The sequence below is a fragment of the Eleutherodactylus coqui genome, chromosome 12, assembly GCF_035609145.1.
Source record: "Eleutherodactylus coqui strain aEleCoq1 chromosome 12, aEleCoq1.hap1, whole genome shotgun sequence".
Lineage (NCBI taxonomy): Eukaryota > Metazoa > Chordata > Amphibia > Anura > Eleutherodactylidae > Eleutherodactylus > Eleutherodactylus coqui.
The window spans coordinates 123,773,011-123,794,009 of record NC_089848.1 but is presented as its reverse complement, the minus strand read 5'-3'; the positions used below and the strand labels follow the sequence as shown (position 1 = coordinate 123,794,009).

At 44.6% G+C, this 20,999-nt stretch overlaps 1 protein-coding gene across 1 annotated transcript in view; it reads right to left on the bottom strand.

Annotated features, from left to right (window-relative positions):
• Positions 1-20,999, bottom strand: part of LOC136586785 (macrophage mannose receptor 1-like) — a 359,197-nt gene that overhangs the window by 269,444 nt on the left and 68,754 nt on the right. Inside the window, exons 10-11 of the mRNA XM_066585009.1 lie at positions 17,806-17,921; positions 3,595-3,743 (exon numbers count right to left, since the gene is read on the bottom strand). Coding sequence (XP_066441106.1) covers positions 3,595-3,743; positions 17,806-17,921 — 265 coding nt within the window. The remainder of the gene's footprint in view (positions 1-3,594; positions 3,744-17,805; positions 17,922-20,999) is intronic.

The following is a 20,999-nucleotide window of genomic DNA, read 5'->3' as shown; positions in this document are numbered from 1 at the left end:
GTAATCATACAGGTGGGATGGAGGTGGAAAGAAAACTGGGCCCTGGCCTCACTGGATGCAGCCAAGGCATTTGGCTCAGTGGAATGGCCATACTTGATGGAGGCCCTGCGATAATTTGGGTTCGGGGAGCCGTTCATCAGGTGGGTCTCTATCCTATATAGTGCACCGACGGCAAGAATAGTGGCAAATGGCCTGATCTCCGCCTCCTTCCCACTCTACAGGGAGACCGACAGGGCTGCCCACTTCCCCCCCTCCTATTTGCGATTGCCATAGAACCCCTGGCCCTAAAAATCCGACAACACACATTATACAGGGGGATCAAGATCGGACCCAGGGAAGATAAGATAGGACTGTATGCGGATTACATAATACTTTACATGTCAGAACCCCAAAGCACCCTACCCCTGGCCATCTCCCAAATAGACGAATTCGGGAATTTCTCAGGCCTACGTATCAATTGGCAGAAGTCTACCCTTATGCCGCTGAGGGAGGAGGAGTGGAGGACGGGAGAGGTGTGCCATAACCTGCAAATTGTCCCTCAATTCAAATACTTGGGGATCTATATTACTAGAGATCACACCCAGAGCTTTGATCTAAACATCGCACCCCTAATAACAACCCTGCAACTAAAACTAAAAGCCTGGAGTCCCCTGCCATTATCTGTAGCAGGTAGAATAAATCTTATTAAAATGATAATTCTCCCCAAATATCTATACCTGTTAGAACACGCAGAAACAATTATTATTTTTTTTTTTTATAAATCAGTTTTTATTGAAGTTTTGGCAATTAGACAGAAATATCAAAAGATACAACATGTAACAAGCATACATGGGAAGGGAGAGTACAACCTGCCAGTATTATAATTTCATACTCAGCTATTCGTTCTGCGATTGGCATTATGAAAATATTTTTGTAACGCTTCTGGAGGAGTTTTCATAATAAAATAAAGCAACACTATCAGAACTCTTCTCCTCCAGTTTAACTCTTCAACCCGACAGATGGTAATTAGAGATGAGCGAACGTGCTCGGCCACGCCCCTTTTTCGCCCGAATACCGCGATTTCCGAGTACTTCCGTACTTGGGCGAAAAAATTCGGGGGGCGCCGCGGCGGCACGGGGGGTAGCAGTGGGGAGTGGGGGGGGAGAGGGAGAGAGAGAGGGCTCCCCCCTGTTCCCCGCTGCTCCCCCCCGCACCGCCACGCCTCTCCCCGCCCCCCGGCGCCCCCGAATCTTTGCGCGCGAGTACTGAAGTACTCGAAAATGGCGGTACTCGGGTGCGTAAGTAATCGTAACGAGTACGTTCGCTCATCTCTAATGGTAATATAACACAAAATCGATTGTGAAGGGGGGGGGGGTAGGAAGGAGGGGGGAGAGTGCTGTAGGGACGAAGGGGGAAGGGACGCGGAAACAATTATAACACAAAAATTCTTCAAAAAAACTAACTCATTAATAACATCATTTATTTGGGGGAAATCCAGAGCCAAACTCCGCATGGAGACCCTACAAAAACCCAAAGAACTAGCAGGGATGGCATTACCGGACTTCAAAATATATTACCTGGCAGGGCAAGTCAGATACATACGCTGCTGGCTGTCGGGCTCTTCTCTCCCGAACTCCGAGCACCATCTAATGCACTTCCTTTCGGAGGCATCACTCTGGATCCTCCTGGAAAAACCAGGACTGTTGACGAAACAAATACTGCCCATTCACAGACTTGCAACAAGCGTCTTGAGGGCATGTAAGAAATTAACTAGGCGGGAAGACACCCCCCTGGAAACCCCCTATGGAATAACAGAGCGTTGCCGCACTTATTGAATCTACTAGACAGACAATTTTGGTCAAACCTGGGAATTACCACATTGGAACACCTATATATTGATGGAATACTAGTCTCCTTTGAGCAACTACAGCAAATATATCAGGTACCTAGAACAGGATTCTTTAGATACCTACAACTTGCATTGACAGCGCAATTCCTAGAACCCAGAAGACCCTTCTCCACATACCCATTAATAGGTTTACTGCGCATACAGGGTCCCAGGGGCCTAATCTCGACGCTATATACCCATTAGCTATACTCTAAGACCCCCAATACACAAATGGTGGTGCTGGAAAGATGGAGAGAACTTGCCCCAAAACTGACTAATGAGGACTGGGAGACCGCAATGGCTACGTACACCGGGGTCTCACCAGCTGTGAACAACAAACTAACCCATATATATTCTGCACCAATGTTATCTGACACCGACTAGACTCCATAAAATGAATAGATCAGTTACCAGTCAGTGTCACCGATGTCGCGCAACAAACGCAAATTTTAACCACCTAATATGGGGATGTCCAATGGTATACACGTATTGGGAAGATGTCACAGAGTTCCTAACCCAACTGATGGGAATACTAATACCACTGGATCCAGCGATGCGTCTGCTAGGGATCATAGATGAGGAACAATGGCAACACTATGATAAAATATTCCTTACTAAAGTATTATTTTACGCCCGCAAAGTCATAGCGCTACGATGGATGGACAAGCGCCCCCCGACAATTACAAAATGGCAGAGTATTATCAATACTATCCTACCATACGAAAAAAATAGTCTACAAAAACAGGAAATATCCTGAAAAATTTGACAGGGTCTGGGGGATTTGGTGCGGGTCAACAAACACAAACTTCACACAAGAAATGTTTCAAAATGTATTAAGACGAACCACACCCAGGCTCGACAGGTAAAATAAGCAACAATGTCATTAACATTATAGATGCACGTACTGAGATATGCTGGGTAAATATAGAAAAAAAATGTAACGTATTTGGGTACCGAACACTAATACCAAAGAGCTCTCTGATGTATGCAAAGTTAAACTATCTGTTATTGTATGAAACGCATACTGTTCAATAAAACGAGTTTAAAAAAAAATAAAAAATTGTCTGGACATCACAAAGTTAGATCTCCTACCAACCACCACCAGATTAGAATTTTTTTTTTTACTTAGAGTGAATGGCAGCTGCGCCCCCATCCCCAAGGAGGTGGGTGGGTGAAAGATGAGCTAGTGGACTGGACTTTTTAGTATATAGCATATATAGAGTTACATATATTAGTCTGCTTGGTAAAAAGATGATAATTAGTTATATTGGATTCCACAATGCAAATCCGCTCGTTTGTAAGCGGCCTAAGAGGAACAAAGCAGTTCCGCCGATTACACAAATGCTGTGGGGCATGTAATTCTTTGAGCAACTTGAACACTTAAAATTAATTTGGAACAACAAGAATATACATATAGCGCTCAGTTTTGCTAACATAGCACCTTATATGTACATGAACATTCACCGAAAATCCAGCCGCGGGGAACGCAATGCATGCTTTCTATAGCGTTGCTATGAAAAGTGTGGCCCTCCCTGTACACGAGCGGAGAATCATAGCATGCTGCGAATTGCTGCAATTATTTGCAGATGGCCTATCTGTCAGATAGGCTGACCATGGAGATCAGTCAGCTGGCTCCTGCTCCTGGGCAATGCTCCCGCTGCGGAGGTCCGACGTGGAAAGCTGCAATGCCCGTGGCCAGGCAGCCTAAGAGTGGAGAAAGGACTTACCTGGCATGTCCGCGTTCCAGTGTGTGAACAGAACGTTTTGCCTGTTGGCCCATTTAAAAGTGTTCTTCTGCTCCGTATCCGAGAGCCCCATCCAGAAATACTTCTCTGGCCTGAGCCCAATCAGACTTGTCATATAGGCCTGTTCAAACCTGCAGAGAGATTCCAACATTGCAATATAAGAGGTTTATGTTTAGTTTCAGATAAAAAGAACTAAACAGCTTTATAGTGTGAAATATATTAACCGATGCAAATGACTGATCGGAGAAAGAGCAAAAAATTGTAGGGGCAGATCTCTTAAGATTCGATTGTCCTATACTGCTGTAAAGCAGATAGTTGAAGTAAAGTATGCCAAACATATTAAAACACTCATGACTCTAAATATATTTTGCACAGTTAGGACGGCCTCAAATTCAAAAAAGGAAATTCATTCTGGCTTTAGGCTTATGGGGGTTATTCAGGCTTTAAAAGGTGATGGCCTATTATCAGTACAGGCCACTACCTGATCAATGTGGGCCCACCACCCAGGATCCCCAGCAGCACTCATGTGATGATTGCAGTCTCTTCAATGTTTGTATCGGAGGATAGTGGTGGTTCTGAGTACTGCAGTCTTGTCCTCCACCATCAATTGTCAAAAAGAAAGCATTACAAATCTTTAATCCACGCCACTATGTTATCCTCAGGCCAGTTTCACACGGCCGAGAATCTTGCACGAGATCTGAGCGTTGCAAGACGTATAAATCCTGCGCAAATATGAACGCTATTCTTTTGAATGCAGTCGTATACATGAGCGATCCCCTATCGTTTTGTGTTTCTTGGAACACATCGCCCATTGTTTTCAATAGGACGGCGTGCTATGTGACCGTGAGTGCGATGCGAGGTTTCCCATCCTCTAACGCGGCTGAAGCTGCACTGGATGATCGCTGCTTTAAAATGAAGTGATGGGACTCTTTTTTGGAGACACAAAAATGTCTCAAAATCGGCATAAAAACACATGCTGGCGAATGCGATATCGGGCCAATATCACGCTCCCCTGTAGGTAGCCTCAGGGTGTGCTCATTACTCGAGCGAATACCATACGGTCCTCCAGTAAATTTCATCTCCCCTCCCTGCATGTTTAGTGCCATTTTTTAGCCACTAAACATGCAGGGAAGGCTTTACCACTTCCTGTTGTGATGTACCAGCCCTCTGCATGTCTATAGCAGTGACTGGCTGGCCGGATCAGGTGACCGCCGAGTATTAAAGCTATGGTCACCCGTGGCTCGCCTCAGACGCATGCTGCATGAGCTTAGGGAAAGAGCTGCTGCAATAGGGAAACCATTATTGTAGGGATTAGGTTACGGTTAGGTAAGAACCCAACAGTCCTTTTTAGGATTACTACTCCTCTCATTGTGGGCATCAGCGTTTTGGCTGGCTGGGACCAGTAGTGCGCACAACTTTTTTTTCAAGCATCCCAGCTGTATTCTGCCCACTGTAATCGGTTTTATGCAGTGTACTGCCAGGGGTGTACATAGGAAATAACAGAACTCCTATCATTTCTCTTTTTTTAGTTTTTTTGGGGCTCAAAGCGTACGCTGTATACCTGTGTGTTGGTGCTGTGAATCTAACAACAGTATACACACTAAAAAAAGGTTTTGGCCCTGCTGAGAGCGTACGCTATATACCAGTCTCTGGAGGCTGTGAATTTGCGCTACCTACCAACAGTATACACTGTTTTAAATTTTTCTGGGCCTGCTCAGAGTGTAATCTATATATCAGTGTCTGGGGGCTGTAAATTTGCGCTATCTACCAATAGTATGCACACTAGAAAAATCTTTCTGGGCCTGCTGATAGCGTACTCTATATACCAATGTCTGGGTGGTGGGAATCTCTGCTATGTAACAACAGTATACACTGTTTATTGTGTCTATTTTGGCCTATAAGCGTACACAAAATAACTAGCATTTTGCTTAGCATTTACTCCAAGTGCTTTATTCAACATGATGAAGACTAGGGGGAAGGGTCGAGGTTGAGGACATGGACATGGGCGTCCGAAGGAGGGGGTGCACAGAGGCCGAGGTCCTGGGCGGGGTGAAACAGTGCCTGCTGCTGAGGGATTAGGAGAGCGCCGCGTATCTCGACTCCCCAGCTTCATGTCACATTTTGCAGGTCCGCGTGGTAGGCCATTATTAAAACAACAAGAGTGCGATCAGGTACTGACGTGGATAGCGGATAATGCATCCAGTACTTTATTCAACACGCAGTCTACCACGCAGTCCACTCACGCCATCCAAGGGACTGCACCTCTGAATTCTCAGGCTGCTCCTCCTTTCTCCCAGCCTGCTCACTCCAGGAAAAGGAGAAGTTCCGAACAGGCATACTCCCAAGAACTCTTCTCGGGTCCCAGCCCTGAGTCAGAAAAAATGTTTCATCAGCCACGTGAGGAGTTTGTCGTGACCGATGCCCAAAATTTGGACTCAGGATGATGAGGGTGGGGACTTCCAAGTAATGTCTCAAGAGCTATTTGTGAATGGGATCTGTAGTACTGAAGCCCTTTTTCCGGTTTTGGAGCCCACAACACCTCGGGTGGTAAACTCCACAACAGTGTCCGGGGTGAAGTCAAAAAAGATTTTTCAATTTTATCAACCCCTATTACCCTCGACGCAAACGAAACAAAGAAAAAGGAATTTTCAAGACGTCGAGGTAAAAGGGGCGGAAGGAGGTCTAGGATACAAAAAAAAAAAATAATAAAATTGAGAGCAATCCAAACACTAGAGAAATAGGAATAAATGAAGCGCAAGAGATGGGGATTTTTAATATTTCAAAATATATCCTGAGAAGAAAGGAAGCTGAAATTTTAGCGATAGGCTTATCTTTCTGCCCATCAACGAAAGCAAATCTGTTTGATTTATTCGTTGATTTAAATCAATATATTAAGAAACTTACTGTATGCAGACATTTTAATATGCAAAAATTGAAGGATGATAACCCCAATTCAAACATTGATGAATTATTTCACTTAGAGGATCCTATTTTAACCAATCTCAAGCCTACTAGTAAATTTAATCCGGTAGAAAGCTGGGGCAATTTTATTGAAACATTTTATCATAAAGTAATGCAAGATTTTTCAGAAATGTGCAATACAGATAAAAAAACTTCAGAAAATATGACTAAAGAACAATTCCATACCCTAAAAAATTTGACCTCTAGAAACGATATTGTTATTAAGAAGGCTTATAAAGGAGGGGGGGGGGGTGGTAATTATGGACCTGGATTATTATTTATGGGAATCTGACAGGATTTTAAGTGATCAAAAATATTACAAAAAATTAAGGTCTGACCCCACAGATACAATCTCGACTAAATTATTTAGTCTAGTGGAGGAAGCTTTGAGTAATAATTGTCTAGGCAAAAAGGAAAGAGATTTCATTTGTGTCAAGAATCCTGAAATCCCGTTCTTTTATTTTCTCCCGAAGATACATAAGGATATCACAAGACCCCCGGGTCGTCAAATTATAGCGGGGATAAATTCCATCACAAGTGCACTGTCACATTATATTGATCTACATCTACAAAAATTTGTAGTTTCCCTTCCATCTCATATTAAAGACTCTAGTCATATATTATTATTACTAGAGCAGATAACATGGAAAGAGTCGTATATATGGTGTACACTTGATGTCACATCCCTGTATTCTAATATACAACATCACCAAGGTTTATCAGCGATACAATCCTTTCTTGAGGACGACCCCCTGATGCCAGAGTCCCAGAAGAAATTTTTATTAGAGGCCATAGGTTTTATTTTATATAATAATTATTTTCTATTTAATGGCCAATTTTATCAACAGACGAATGGAACGGCCATGGGGACGCGTTTCGCACCCAGTTATGCTAATTTATTTATGGGTGCATTCGAAAAAGCCATTTTTAATGATAGTAGGATAATATTTTTTAAACGTTTCATCGACGACATTATTATGATTTGGGATGGTCATATTGAAGATTTGGAAATTTTTATTGGTGGAGTAAATAAGAACGATTGTCAACTAAAATTCACGAGTACTATACACCCTATAGAAATAGTTTTTTTAGATCTAGTCATTTTTATTGAGAGTGGGAAAATAGAAACAAGAAAATTTTTCAAAAAGACGGACTGTAATAGTTATCTAAGTTTCAACAGCTGTCACAAAAAGTGTTGGCGGACAAACATTCCTTATGGTCAATTAAAACGACTAAGAAGGAATTCTTTATCAGTTGGGATATTTAAAGACCAAGCTAAAATAATAAAAAGAAGATTTATAGAGAAAGGCTATCCCATTAGTTTAATTAATGATACATATGAGAAGGTTCTGAGAGAACAGAGGCCCCCACTGGAAAAGATCAACAAGAGGGAGGAGAAGAAGGTTTTTGATAAAAAACTTCTATTTTTGACCAAATTCAATACGCAACACAAAACAATAGAGAGGATAATAAGAAAGAATTGGGAGTTATTAAAACAAGACCCATTTCTATCCAAAGAAATACCTGAGGGCCCCAAGATTATTTATCGAAGGAATAGAACCCTTCAAAATATCTTGGCACCATCGGATCCATTGAAAAAAATTGGAAATAATAAAAGAAAGCCTCAGGAGAAATCTATTGAGCACAACGTAGGGGTATTTAGATGCCGAAAAAATCGATGCAAGTGTTGCGCTTATATTCCGAATGGAAGAAAATAAATTTTTATAGAACGAGAAAACAAATCAATACACCTCAAAGAACGTTTGAATTGTGAGTCCGCATGGGTTATTTATCTATTGGAATGCCCATGCGGACTCAGATATATTGGTCGAACAACAAGAACCTTAAGATTAAGGATTAATCAACACCGTTTTAATATTGCATCAGGTTTTACTAAACATAGCGTATCACGCCATTTTAAAGAGACACACGAACAAAATCCCACCAAATTAGTTGTTACGCCACTTGAGACTATCCCGTCCAGATCATTTTCGCATTTACACCAGCGGGAAATGTTCTGGATATTCCGGATGAATTCTTTATATCCTAATGGCTTGAATGAGACTTTAGAAAAAAATCACCTGATATTAATATTAACATAAGGTTTTAAATATTTATTATTTAGGGGTAATATGCACAAAAAAAAGATCATTTGCACATGATATATTAGTTTTTTTAGGATGGTTGTTTTAGGATAGTGAGTATATATATTAAATTATCGATCATTATGAAATAGTAAATTGTTTTATATTTATTATTATATGAGGGTATTTATTAATTTATTGGAATATGTGTTATAGGGTTAATAATATTAACTTTATATATATATATATATATATATATATATATATATATATATATATATACTTACTTATAAATAAGTTTTAGATAGTGATAGATAGTTTTAGTAGATTGGTTTAACTAGCGATCATATTCTATGTGATTTATTAGTACTGCGACCCACTACTGAGAGCTGCTGCATCACATCAGAAGGATTGTCAAGCCGTTACGAGTACTCTGTATAGCAGAGATGACAGAGAACAGAAGCGAGATGAGCTTCTGCATATCACGCCCTTCATTAGTGATGACGTGAGACGCAGCGCACAGGGTGGAATGCACGTACTCCGGATCTGCTGTCAGATGACGTGGATCGGCAGGTTGGGGAACTCCTCCTTCTGCTTACACACGCCGGACTGGCGTTCAGCGTGGAGCAGCGAAATGGAAACAGATGTACTACATCGGCACACATGATTAAGGTATTTTATGTATATATTTATATGAGTGTTATAACAGTCTTATTTTTAGCTTGATAAAGGCGTCAGTGGACGCAGAAACGCGTTGCTTTTAACATATCTGTATGTGGAATATGGGGAATAAAATTATAGCTTGCTATTGACCTTGGTTCTTAGGAGCTTATCCCCACAGTACGTTTAGGGTTGTGAGTGAAGCACAGCTATTGGAAAAGTTTTTTTCTATATAGTATTGAATGATGAGGATGAGACACAGTTGTCTGTCAGTGAGGTTGTTGTTAGAGCAGTAAGTCTGAGGAAGGAACAGACTGAGGAGTCAGAGGAAGAGCTGGTGGATGATAAGGTGACTGACCCCACCTGGGTTGCTAAGTCTACTGAAGACAGGGCTTCAGAGGGGGAGGCAACTGCTGCAGCATACCAGGTTAGAAGAGGCAGTGGGGTTGCCATGGGGAGAAGCAGGGCCACAGCAAATACTCCCCCAACTGTTCCCCACAGCACCTCCTCACGGCAAGCTCCCGTGCAGAGGGCTAGGTGTTTGAAGGTCTGGGGGCTTTTCAATGAGAGCGCGGATGACCGACAGTGGTGTGCAACCTCTACTTCACCAAGATCAGCAGGGGAGCCACCACTACCAGCCTGACCACCACCAGCATGCGTGCACTTCTGATGGCTAAGCACCCGACAACGTGGAATGGAGGCCATTCACCGCCTGCGGGTCACACCACTGCCTCTTCCCCCTGTGTCGCATCCGGTCACTGACATCCAATCTCCTTCCAGGATGCTGGCATGAGCGTATCCCGTTCTGCACCCACACCCTCACCTCCACATTCCTCCACTGCCTCCACCAATGTGTTCCAGTGCAGCATTCAGTTGTCGATGACCCAAGCATTGGAACGCAAGCGGAAATACGCAGCCACCCACCCGCATGCACAATCTTTAAACTTGCATATTTCCAAACTACTCTGCCTGGAGATCCTGCCATATAGGCTAGTAGAAACGGAGGCTTTCTGCAACCTTATGGCGGCGGTGGTCCCTCAGTACTAGGTCCCCAGTCGCCACTATTTTTCCCACTGCGCCGTCCCTGCCCTACAGCAGCACGTCTCACGGAACATAAACCGTGCCCTCACCAACACGGTTACTGGGAAGGTCCACTTAACCACTGACACATGGACAAGTGCTGTCAGGTAGGGACGCTACATCTCCCTGACAGCACATTCGGTTAACCTTGTGGAGACTGGGACTGAGTCTGACCCTGGCTCTGCTCACATGCTACCCACACCGAGGATTGCGGGTCCTACCTCAGTGAAGGTTTCTCTGGCTTATTATGCCACCTCCTCAAAACACCCCTCTCTCCTCCTTCACCCCCTCCACCTCTCAATTATCACATGTGAGCACGCCGCCTGCAGTCGGTAGCTCGAGGCGCTGCAGCACTGCCGCGGGGAAGCGTCAGCAGGCCGTGCTAAAACTACTCAGTTTGGGAGACAAGAGGCACACCGCCCAAGAGCTGTTACAGGGTTTGACAGAGCAGACCGATCTGTAGCTTTCGCCGCTGAGCCTCCAACCAGGCATGGTCGTGTGTGACAATGGGCATAACCTGGTGGCGGCTCTGCAGCTTGTCAGACTAACACATGTGGCATGCCTATCCCACATGTTCAATCTGGTAGTTCAGCACTTTCTTAAAAACTACCCCAATTTGTCTGACCTGCTCAGCAAGGTGCGTCGCATCTGCGCACATTTCATAAAGTCTACCACAGATGCTGCCACCCTCAGGACACTGCAACATCGCTTCCAGCTGCCAGTGCACCGACTGTTGTGCGATGTGCCTACACACTGGAATTCAACGTTGCACCTGTTGGCCAGGCTTTACGAGCAGCGTAGAGCCATTGTTGAAAACCAGCTGCAACATGGCCGTCGGAGTGGTAGTCAGCCTTCTGCAGTTCTTCACAGAGGAGTGGGCATGGATGTCTGATATCTGTCAGGTCTTAGGAAACTTTGAGGAGTCTACACAAATGGTGAGCATCGATGCGGCCATTATCAGTGTAACCATCCCGCTGCTTTGCCTGCTGAGAACGTCACTGCTAAGCATTAATGACGACGCTTTGCGGATGGAACAGGAGATGGGAGATGACAATACATCGCTTGATAGCCAGACAACCCTCACGTCTGTTTCTCAGCCTGTGTTGGAGGAGGAGAAGGGGGAAGAGACTGCTGCCCACACTGCAGAGGGTACCCATGCTACTTCCTTCATATCTGTTCAGCGTGTATTTGCTGAAGAGGAGGAGGAAGACATTGAGAGTCATGCTGCTAGTGAGGACAGTGATGTGCTGCGTACTGGGACTCTGGCACACATGGTTAACTTCATGTTAAGCTGCCTTTCCCGTGACCCTCACATTAGACGCATTCTGGCCAACCAGGATTACTGGGTGTTCACCCTTTTCGACCCACGGTATAAGGACAACCTTTCCACTCGCATTCCCGAAGAGGAAAGGGGTACGATAGTAATGCAATACTACAAGACCCTGGTGGAAAAGCTGATGCTAAAGTTCCCATCTGACAATACTAGCGGTAGAGGACGTACTTCAGTGGGCCAACTAGCAGGGGAGATGCGAGAAACAGGCAGCATGTCCAGTGCAGGCAGGGGAACACTCTCCAAGGTCTTTGCCAGTTTTATGCCTCCCCAGCCAGACTGTGCCACCACTCCCTAGTCTAGGCTGAGTAGGAGGGAGCACTGTAAAACGATGGTGAGGGAGTACATAGCCAACCATACCAACGTCCTCTATGATCCCTCAGCTCCATACATCTATTGGGTGTCAAAGCTGGACACGTGGCCCAAACTTGCGCTGTACGCCTTGGAGGTGCTGGCCTGACCAGCCGCTAGTGTGTTATCAGAGAGGGTGTTTAGTGCTGCTGGGGGGGGGGAATTATCATAGATAAGCGTACCCGTTTGCCAACAGGCTTACACTCATTAAGATGAACAAAGCCTGGATTTCCCCTGACTTCTCTACCAGTGGAAAGCAGCGGAACATAAAGATTCTTTAAGCTGGAACAGGAGAACTATGCATCCTCTATCACCCCAGGGAGAAGTAGCTTGGTCTATCCTTCTCTGATCTTCCTCCTCCTAAACCAGCATGTCAGCACACGGAACCACCAATTCTTTAGAGGGCCAAAAGGCTCTGTAAAAACAAATTTTTTGAAGGGTTTCACCTGCACTCTGGGTAAACCAATTTTTCAGGGGTACACATTTACTCGGTACACAAATTTTTCAGACCATTACCTATACTCTAAGCAAACTAATTTTTTGCAGGCTTCGCCTATACTCTTTGTAAAAACAAATTTAAGGTGTTCGCCTATACTCTTGGTACACCAATTTTTCAGGGGTTCGCCTATACTCTTGGCCTACAAATCTATCAGGGGGTTCACCTATACTCTTGGTACAAACGTTTCTGGGGTTTGCATATACTCTTGATACACAAATGTTTCAGGAGTTCTCCTATACTCTTGGTACACAAAGGTTTACCAGCGTGGCGTTCAGCTATCTGACACATACACAGAATGAATTGTCCTGCTTTGGCCACTCACATTTCTTCATGGTTTATGCTGTCCTTGTAGCGATCAGAGGAACCGATACTCATTTAATGAGACTTTCACAGGTTCAGTGTAGACCTGTGGTGGCTACTTTTGCGACACCTCCTGCTTCAAACCAATCTTTTGTTTTAGAATGGGTTGTTGAATAGTGCTGATGCTTTGAAGTACTAGCATCCGAGTCCTCTTTATGGCCACGTTGGTGGCTCCTGAGAATTTTGTGACAGAGGTGACACGGGATTGGAATAATTTGAAGCCAACAGTCCTTTCTAGGACTACAACTCCTCTCATTGTGTGCATCATCAATTTGGCTGCCTGGGACCAGTAGTGCGCACAAGGCATTCACAAGCATCCGGGCTGTATACTGCGTACTGTTACCACTTCTATACAGTATACTGCTACTGGTGTACACAGACTATATAGCAACTAACAAAACTCCTCTTATTTTTCTTTTTTTTAGTTGTCTGTGTCTAAAAGCATTTGCATAATAGGCCTAACGGTTATATAGTGCAGAACGAGAGGAAACACAAGACTGTACACATTTTACACTATCTATTTTTGGCTTAAAGCGTATGCAAAATACCTTGCAGTTTGCGTAGCATTTTGACACCGTGCTTTATACAGCATGATGAAGACTAGGGGTAAGGGTCGAGGATGAGGACATGGACTTGGGTGCCTGAATGAGGGTGTAGGCAGAGGCCAAGGTCCTGGGCGGGGTGCCGCTGTGCCAGATTTGGCCACTCCAATTTCTTCATGGTTTATGCTGTCCTTGAAGCAATCAAATAAAGCATAACTGATTTAATGAGACTTTAACAGTTGCACTGTAGACCTGTGGTGGCATCTTTTGTGACAGCTCCTGCTTAAAAGAAATCTTTTGTTTTAGAATGTGTTTCTTAATTGTGCAGATGGTTAGAAGTGCTAGCATGAAGCGGACTCGGATGGCCACGTGACTCCTGACAAATTTGTGACAGAGGTAGCATGGGCATTGGAATTCTGATCAGCACTGTATAACAAGACAACTCATTGCACACTGTCTGTTTTTGGATGTAAGCTGACGTAAAATACCCTGAGTGTTAAACAGCCGGATTGGTTTAGGCTTCATAAACGCACACATCCCTGGGGGGGTCAGCGCTGGTCGGTGTGGAGAATATGCTACATATCTGCTGCCCAGCGTGGGGTCCTGCTTTGGCCACTCAAATTTATACATGGATCACCTGGTCCTCGTAGCGATCAAAGGAAGCGTAACTGATTTCATAAGACATTGACAGTTTCACTGTAGACCTGTGGTGGCAACTTTTGCGACACCTCCTGCTTCAAACCAATCTTTGGTTTTAGAATGCGTTGCAGAATTGTGGAGATGTGTAGAAGTACTAGCACCTGAGTCCGCTTTATGGCCACGTTTGTGGCTCATGAAATTTTGTGACGGAGGTGGCAGGGGAATGGAATTATGATTGTACATTAATTTATCAGCAATTCTCATCAGCATTGTGGGATATCACCCACAATTTCAAAGACTGTCGCTGCCAGGCCCTGCCAACCCTCTGCAGTGTGTATCTCCGGTTTCTCCTCATCTAAGATGCACTTATAAATAGATATGAGGGTGGTGTGGCTATCAAGCGACCGTGTGGCATGAGGACAGCTGAACGCTGCACTGGGAAAAATTTGAGTACGCTGTGGACGCAGCCTCGTGCGAGGGATTGGACTGCCATGCCAGCATGTAACAGCAGAAGAGGCAGTGGTTTCACCCGCAGGCAGTGATTTTCCTTTGTCGCACCTAGTGTGGTGCTTAGCTAAAATGTGCCAGCGCGTGTGCCTTGCTGATTATGGTCTGTCCCAAGTACATTGTTAGAGGGGTGACCCCCAGGCTCTTGCCCACAATTTGGCTTAATGGTGCAACCTGGGAGCCTCAGATGCATCCATGCATGCTGCCTCTGCCGTTCCTTATCTGTTTCTGTTGTGTTTCCATGACTTTCTGATGTTTTCCAGTGATTTACACAACATCTGCTATGCGGAGCATGGGTCACCTTGAAAAATGCTTGAGTCTCCCATTGACTTCAATGGGGTTCGTTACTCGAAACGAGCTCTCGAGCATTACGAAAAGTTCGACTCGAGCAACAAGCACTAGAGATGAGCGAGCGTACTCGGAAAAGCACTACTCGCTCGAGTAATGTGCTTTATCCGAGTATCGCTGTGCTCGTCCCTGAAGATTCGGGTGCCGCTGCGGCTGACAGGTGAGTCGCAGCGGGGAGCAGGGGAGAGCGGGCGGGAGAGAGGGAGAGAAAGATCTTCCCTCCGTTCCTCCCCGCTCTCCCCTGCAGCTCCCCGCTCCGTGCCGGCACCCGAATCTTCAGGGACGAGCACAGCGATACTCGGATAAAGCAAATTACTCAAGCCAGTAGTGCTTTTCCGAGTACGCTCGCTCATCTCTAACAAGCACCCAAGCTTTTTGGTGCTCGCTCATCTCTAATTAACATGCTATGAAAAAAAAATGAATAATGACAGAATGGCTGCCCTCAATTCATAGTAAATATCACTTTACTTGGAGCATAACAAGCCCCCTCCTTACTACATGGCTATGAGTAATGACCAAAGGTAATTGTTGGCCAGCTTACATGTTATATGTAGAAATACTAGTTTTTATCACTCACCTCCTTCCTTGGTCTCTCACAACTCACAGCATCTCCCACTCACAAGGATGGCAATACTTTATAACTAGTCTTCCTCTGTCTCTGCTCCACATTTCACTAATTCCCGGCATCCACTCTCAGACCATAACCTCCTCTCTTTCTCTGTCAAGCTTCCTAGTATCTCCCCAGACCCTCCTACCTACCATACATACAGGAACCTTCAGGTCATTCACACCTAAAACTTTGCAGAGTCCCTACAGTCTTCTCTGCCTCTATCTCTCTCCTCTCCTGCCCCAACCTGGCTGCCGCTCATTACAACACCACTCTCACATGCCTTGAATGAAGCGACTCCCACCATGACCCAAGGCACTTGATGCAGACCGTGACAACCCTGGCTCACACCTGAAATGCGCTTCATCCTGCAGTGTTTTAGGTGTGCTGAATGGCTGTGGAGAAAGTCGCAATAGTCCACAGACTTTCTCCACTTCAAATTTGCGCTCAGAACCTACAACCTAGGCCTCCAGCATGCCAAACAAGTCTACTTCACCTCCCACATCTCCTCACTATCTCACAACCCTAAAAGACTGATACTTTTCACTCCCTTCGCAGCCCTAAACTGCAGCCCCCGGTGATGGATCTCAGTGCCGAAGAGGTGGCTGCTTATTTCAAAAAGAAAATTGACAATATCTGGCAGGAAATAACCTCCCACTTATAGACTAGTTCTGACCACAGTCTCATCAGTACTGCATCTAGCTCCTGCTCACTCTCTGCACTCAGACCAGCGACAGAGGAAGACGTTTCCAGATTGATTTCCTCTGCTCACCCTACCACCTGCGTTAGCAACCCTCTCCCCTCACACCTCCTCCGATCCCTCTCCCTGGTTGTCATCACCCACTTTACCACTATATTCTCTCTGACCTCTGGCATTTTTCCTTCCTCATTCAAACATGTTATCATGTCCCCGCTGCTAAAGAAACCAACTCTTAACTCTGATGCTGCCAACTACTGACCTAGAATGTCTGGTTTACTCACACCTTATAAGCTATCTATCAGAGAACTCTCTTCTTGACCCCCTACAGTCTTGCTTACACCCTCTACACTCAAAAGAAATCACCCTGACTAAAGTGTCAAATGACCTCCTAACGGCCAAATTGAAGGGCGACTGCTCCCTACTGATCCCCCTCGATCTCTCTGCAGCATTTGACACTGTTGACCACCAACTCCACCTCAGTATTCTTCGCTCCATTGGACTAAAGGACAGCCCTCTCTCCTGGTTCTCCTGCTACCTATCTGACCACTCCTTTAGTGTCTCCTTTGCAGGCTCCACATCTCCTCTTCCACTTGTTGTTGAGGTCTTCCAGGGCTCAGTCCTCTGCCCACCCCACCCCCCTCTTTTCCATCTACACATCCCCTATTGGACAAACCATCGGGAGTTTGGGCTTTCAATACCACCTCTACGCTGATGACACCCAGTTAAACACCTCCTCCCATGACATCATAGCAACTTTCTTCCAGAATGCCACCGAATGTCTGCTGTCTCTAAAATTATGTCATCTCTCTTCCTAAAACTGAACCTTTTAAAAACTGACCTACTCAAGTTTCCACCCTTTATTAACCGACCTCATCCTTACATCTCCATCTCAGTGTGTGGCACCACCATAACTCCCAGGCAGCACGGCAGGTGTCTTGGGATTATACTCGACTCCAATCTCTCCTTTACCCCCTACCTCCAATCTCTCACCTGAACGTATTATGTAAATCTAAAGAACATTGCAAGAATCTACCCCTATCTCACCATGGACATGCTAAAAAAGCTCACTGTTGCCCTCATCCGCTCTCAGATCAATTACTGCAACTCGCTGCTGATCGGCCTCCCCCGCACCAGACTCTCCCCTCTCCAATCCATCCTGATTTTGGCAGCCAGACTCATCTTCCTATCCAGCTGCTACTCGGATGCCTCTGCCCTGTGCCGGTCACTACACTGGCTGCCCGTCAAATATAGAATTCAATTAAAACTCACTACCTTCATCCACAAAGCTCTCCACGGCACCGTGCCGCCCTGTTTTGTAAGCGCGGCAGAATATGTTGGCGCTACATTTCTATGTGTTTGTTTGTAAGCCCGGTCTAACCGAGTTTTTTTAAATTTATTAATAAAAGTTATATTTTATAAGTCACAAAAGAATCAGCCCAGTGGAATGTTCTTATAAGAAATTATTGATTCTTCTGCCACAATGAAAACTAGGCGCTATATAAATAAAGCTTATTATTATTATTACCTGTCATCAACAGTCAGCAGGAAGGCTCCATTCTGATTACATGTGTTGTTCGCTTCTGCAAATGTCCCAAGTGATTCACCTATTAGATAGCAGTAGTAGCCACGTCTCCTCCAACCCTGGTGACGTATAAAGGGACAATAAATCAGGTTAGTAACATTGGATGACTTTGTGTTTTAATTCAACTGCTTATGAATAGGAATTACTGGATGCAGGGAAAACCCCTCGGACTGTGAATTTCCTCTGCAGTAAGTGTGTATGTAACAAAGGGGAAAGACCATGTGGCTGCTCTGGGACCATGGAGAAAGGGGCCTAGGAATGTTTGACTCCACCCTCTTTTCTACTTGGTGCTTGGAACCAATATAGGACTTCCCTCTACAGAAGAACTGAATTGTTTGAAAATAAGAATATTGGAAAATGTATTAAGGGTTATGGAAAGGAAGTGGAGCGGAAAACAAACACCAGACCCCCCTGTCCTGGGTGAGAAGCATTTAGCACCTAAATAAGGGGCCCATTTTTATCTCTGCTATGAAAACCCCTCTTTTTTATGTACGCCACTACTTTGCAACACATTATGTAAAAGGGGGTTTCCCTTACGTCTCCCGTGTACTGTCAGTTCAGATGGAATTTTTGATGAAAAACTCAAGTAATTGAAAAGGCCCCGCCCCATGCCCGGCGTATATAAGGGCATTACTACTACACCACTGTAACGCCCCAAATGAACTTACTGTAGGTACGGCCGAAGGCCTAAACTTTGTCAGTGATGCCACACTCTAGTTGGACACTCCGGATGATGATGACGCAGAAATAACAGAGACCAGTCCAGTTTAGTTTAGCAATCTGAGAGTGAGCAGATTTACTAACTTTGGAACTTTGCAACAATGGGTTAACTCTACAATCCTTAGAAAACGTACTTATAACAGATATTCAAGAATGCAGTAATATTGATTTGATGATACTCTAACTTCAACACTCTCTTATATTCCTGAAGATTTGATTTAATAGACAATTTCCTCAGTATTGAATTCAGATGAACAATTGTGTTGGATTAAAATGTAGCATTTGATGAAGCAGAGGGACAAGTGGCTGTATGGCTAATCCTGGCTATAACTCATTGTTAGATGAAGATGGACCTCTGAAAGGATCTTCAGTGTTCTCTGCTGTAGATGTCAAGGGAGCGGGTTAGATCACCCCACTGTACCTTGGGAAACGATAACTGGTGGAATACTCCTCCTCGCCGACTATGGAGACTGCAATCTCTCCTCACTCGCTCCTGACTGGGTCTGCCTAACTGCTCTGTGTCTCTTCCTTTTATAGCCTCTCTCTTAACCGCACTCTTGCATAGGGGCTTGTTTATCTCCTTCCCACCCTTGGGCTCTGCACCAGTAAGATTAAACCTAACTGTCAGCCAATGAGAGGCCAGCTGACATCAAGATTGAGCTCTATGCTTAGAGCAGAAGGGGAGACACAAGGTCTCTCCCATAGACGGCACCTTCTGGATCCAAGGACGACATCCAGACAGGTGAGACAGGACAAGTGTACTGTGAGTGTTCTGTAGTAGCCGCTGGGCCACTACACCACTATGTGTTTTTCTTTCTGTCCTGGGAGGGGGAAGGACAGATAGTTGTAGCTAGACACCATTCTACATGTTCCCTGCTAGTTAGGATCAAGAGCCTCAACTTCCCCTGTTCCTCATGTTCGCTACAACACAGCAGTACCCCAGAACACTGCATATAATCATAGCACAAGCAATGGAGTCTGGCAAATGCTGTCTTCTAACAGCGGCTGCCACAGCAGTGAATTTCGGTCTGTAATATGGTAGACACCATCTTGGTTGAGGCTGAAGGCCATTCCAGAGGTTGTGTGTGACACAGAATCATAGAATGGTAGACTTAGGGCTCCTACCCACTAGCGATAGATTTTTCTGCAATGCAAGACTGAGTGAAGACACCTGATAATGAAGCCAATGGCTCTCTTCATCCTTACACTCAGAACGGTTTAAAGCTAGGCACAAACCTAGAGATATGATGTCGGTAGAAGATCACAAACAAGTTAAATATTTAAAGGCAAAATATTGCGTGGCCAACAATAAATTACAAAAAGCTCTATAATTTTAGGGACGACTCCTCAACCTTCTGAAGAGATGCTAGGGTTATTTCTATCTAGCAGAAGCCTTCGCTCTATACGTAGAACTCAACTAGAGAGTTTAAATGAACCCACAGTAAAAGAAATTACAGATATAATGAAGAAATCAAAGAGAAATAAATCCCCGGGCCCGGGTGGTTACTCAAATGAGGACTATCAAAATTTCAGCTTTTCCCCAGCCACACAGATAATGAAAGTCTTTAATACAGCAATGTTCCAGGGGTCCATACCAGCTGAAATGTTACAAACCCCCATAGCGATTATTCCTAAACCAGGGAAGCCCACCTTTACCCCAGCAAATTTTCAACCCATATCTCTTTTAGGGCGCCCACACACTTGGGTTTTTTTAATGCTGCGTTTTTGGTTTTTTTTACGCGATTGTCAATGGGACTTTCTAATGTTAAAGAAGCATAGCAAGTTTGTGGTTTGAAATTTTTGTGCGATGCGTTTTTAACATTAGAAAGTCCCATTGACAATTGCGTTTAAAAAATGCAGCATTAAAAAAACGCAAGTGTGCGGGAGCCCTTAAACAGCGACACCAAACTTTTTGCAAAGATTCTGGCTGACTGACTTTTCCCAATAATACCCTCATTAACTCATGGGGATCAGCTTGGCTTTGTGGGAGGCCGACAGGTCTCGGACGGTACCAGAAGGATTGGGGGGCTCGGAATGCCTTCTTTGCTTCTGACACTGGATGCAGAGAAGGCAATTAACAGGATCCATTAGGGCTACGCCTACTCTGCACTACAAAAATTTGGATTTTCTGGCAAGATTCTAAAAGCAAAAGCAATAATGTACAAACGGTGCGCTAAACTTGATGAATACAGGATGGAGTACAAAAAGGCAATACCGCAATATTAAAAAATACAAGAAAAAAGTGACAGTGAAGGTAAAAAACAACAATATATCAATGTAAAAAATACCAACCCAGCAGCAGCAAGTGGAGAACGGGAGGAGAAGGCAATAACCAGTAGTAAAGAAAAAGCACAGAGCACATGTGTGAATTGCAGGCTCTCCCAACGGTAGCGGCTGCAAACACAGATACTGCGGGC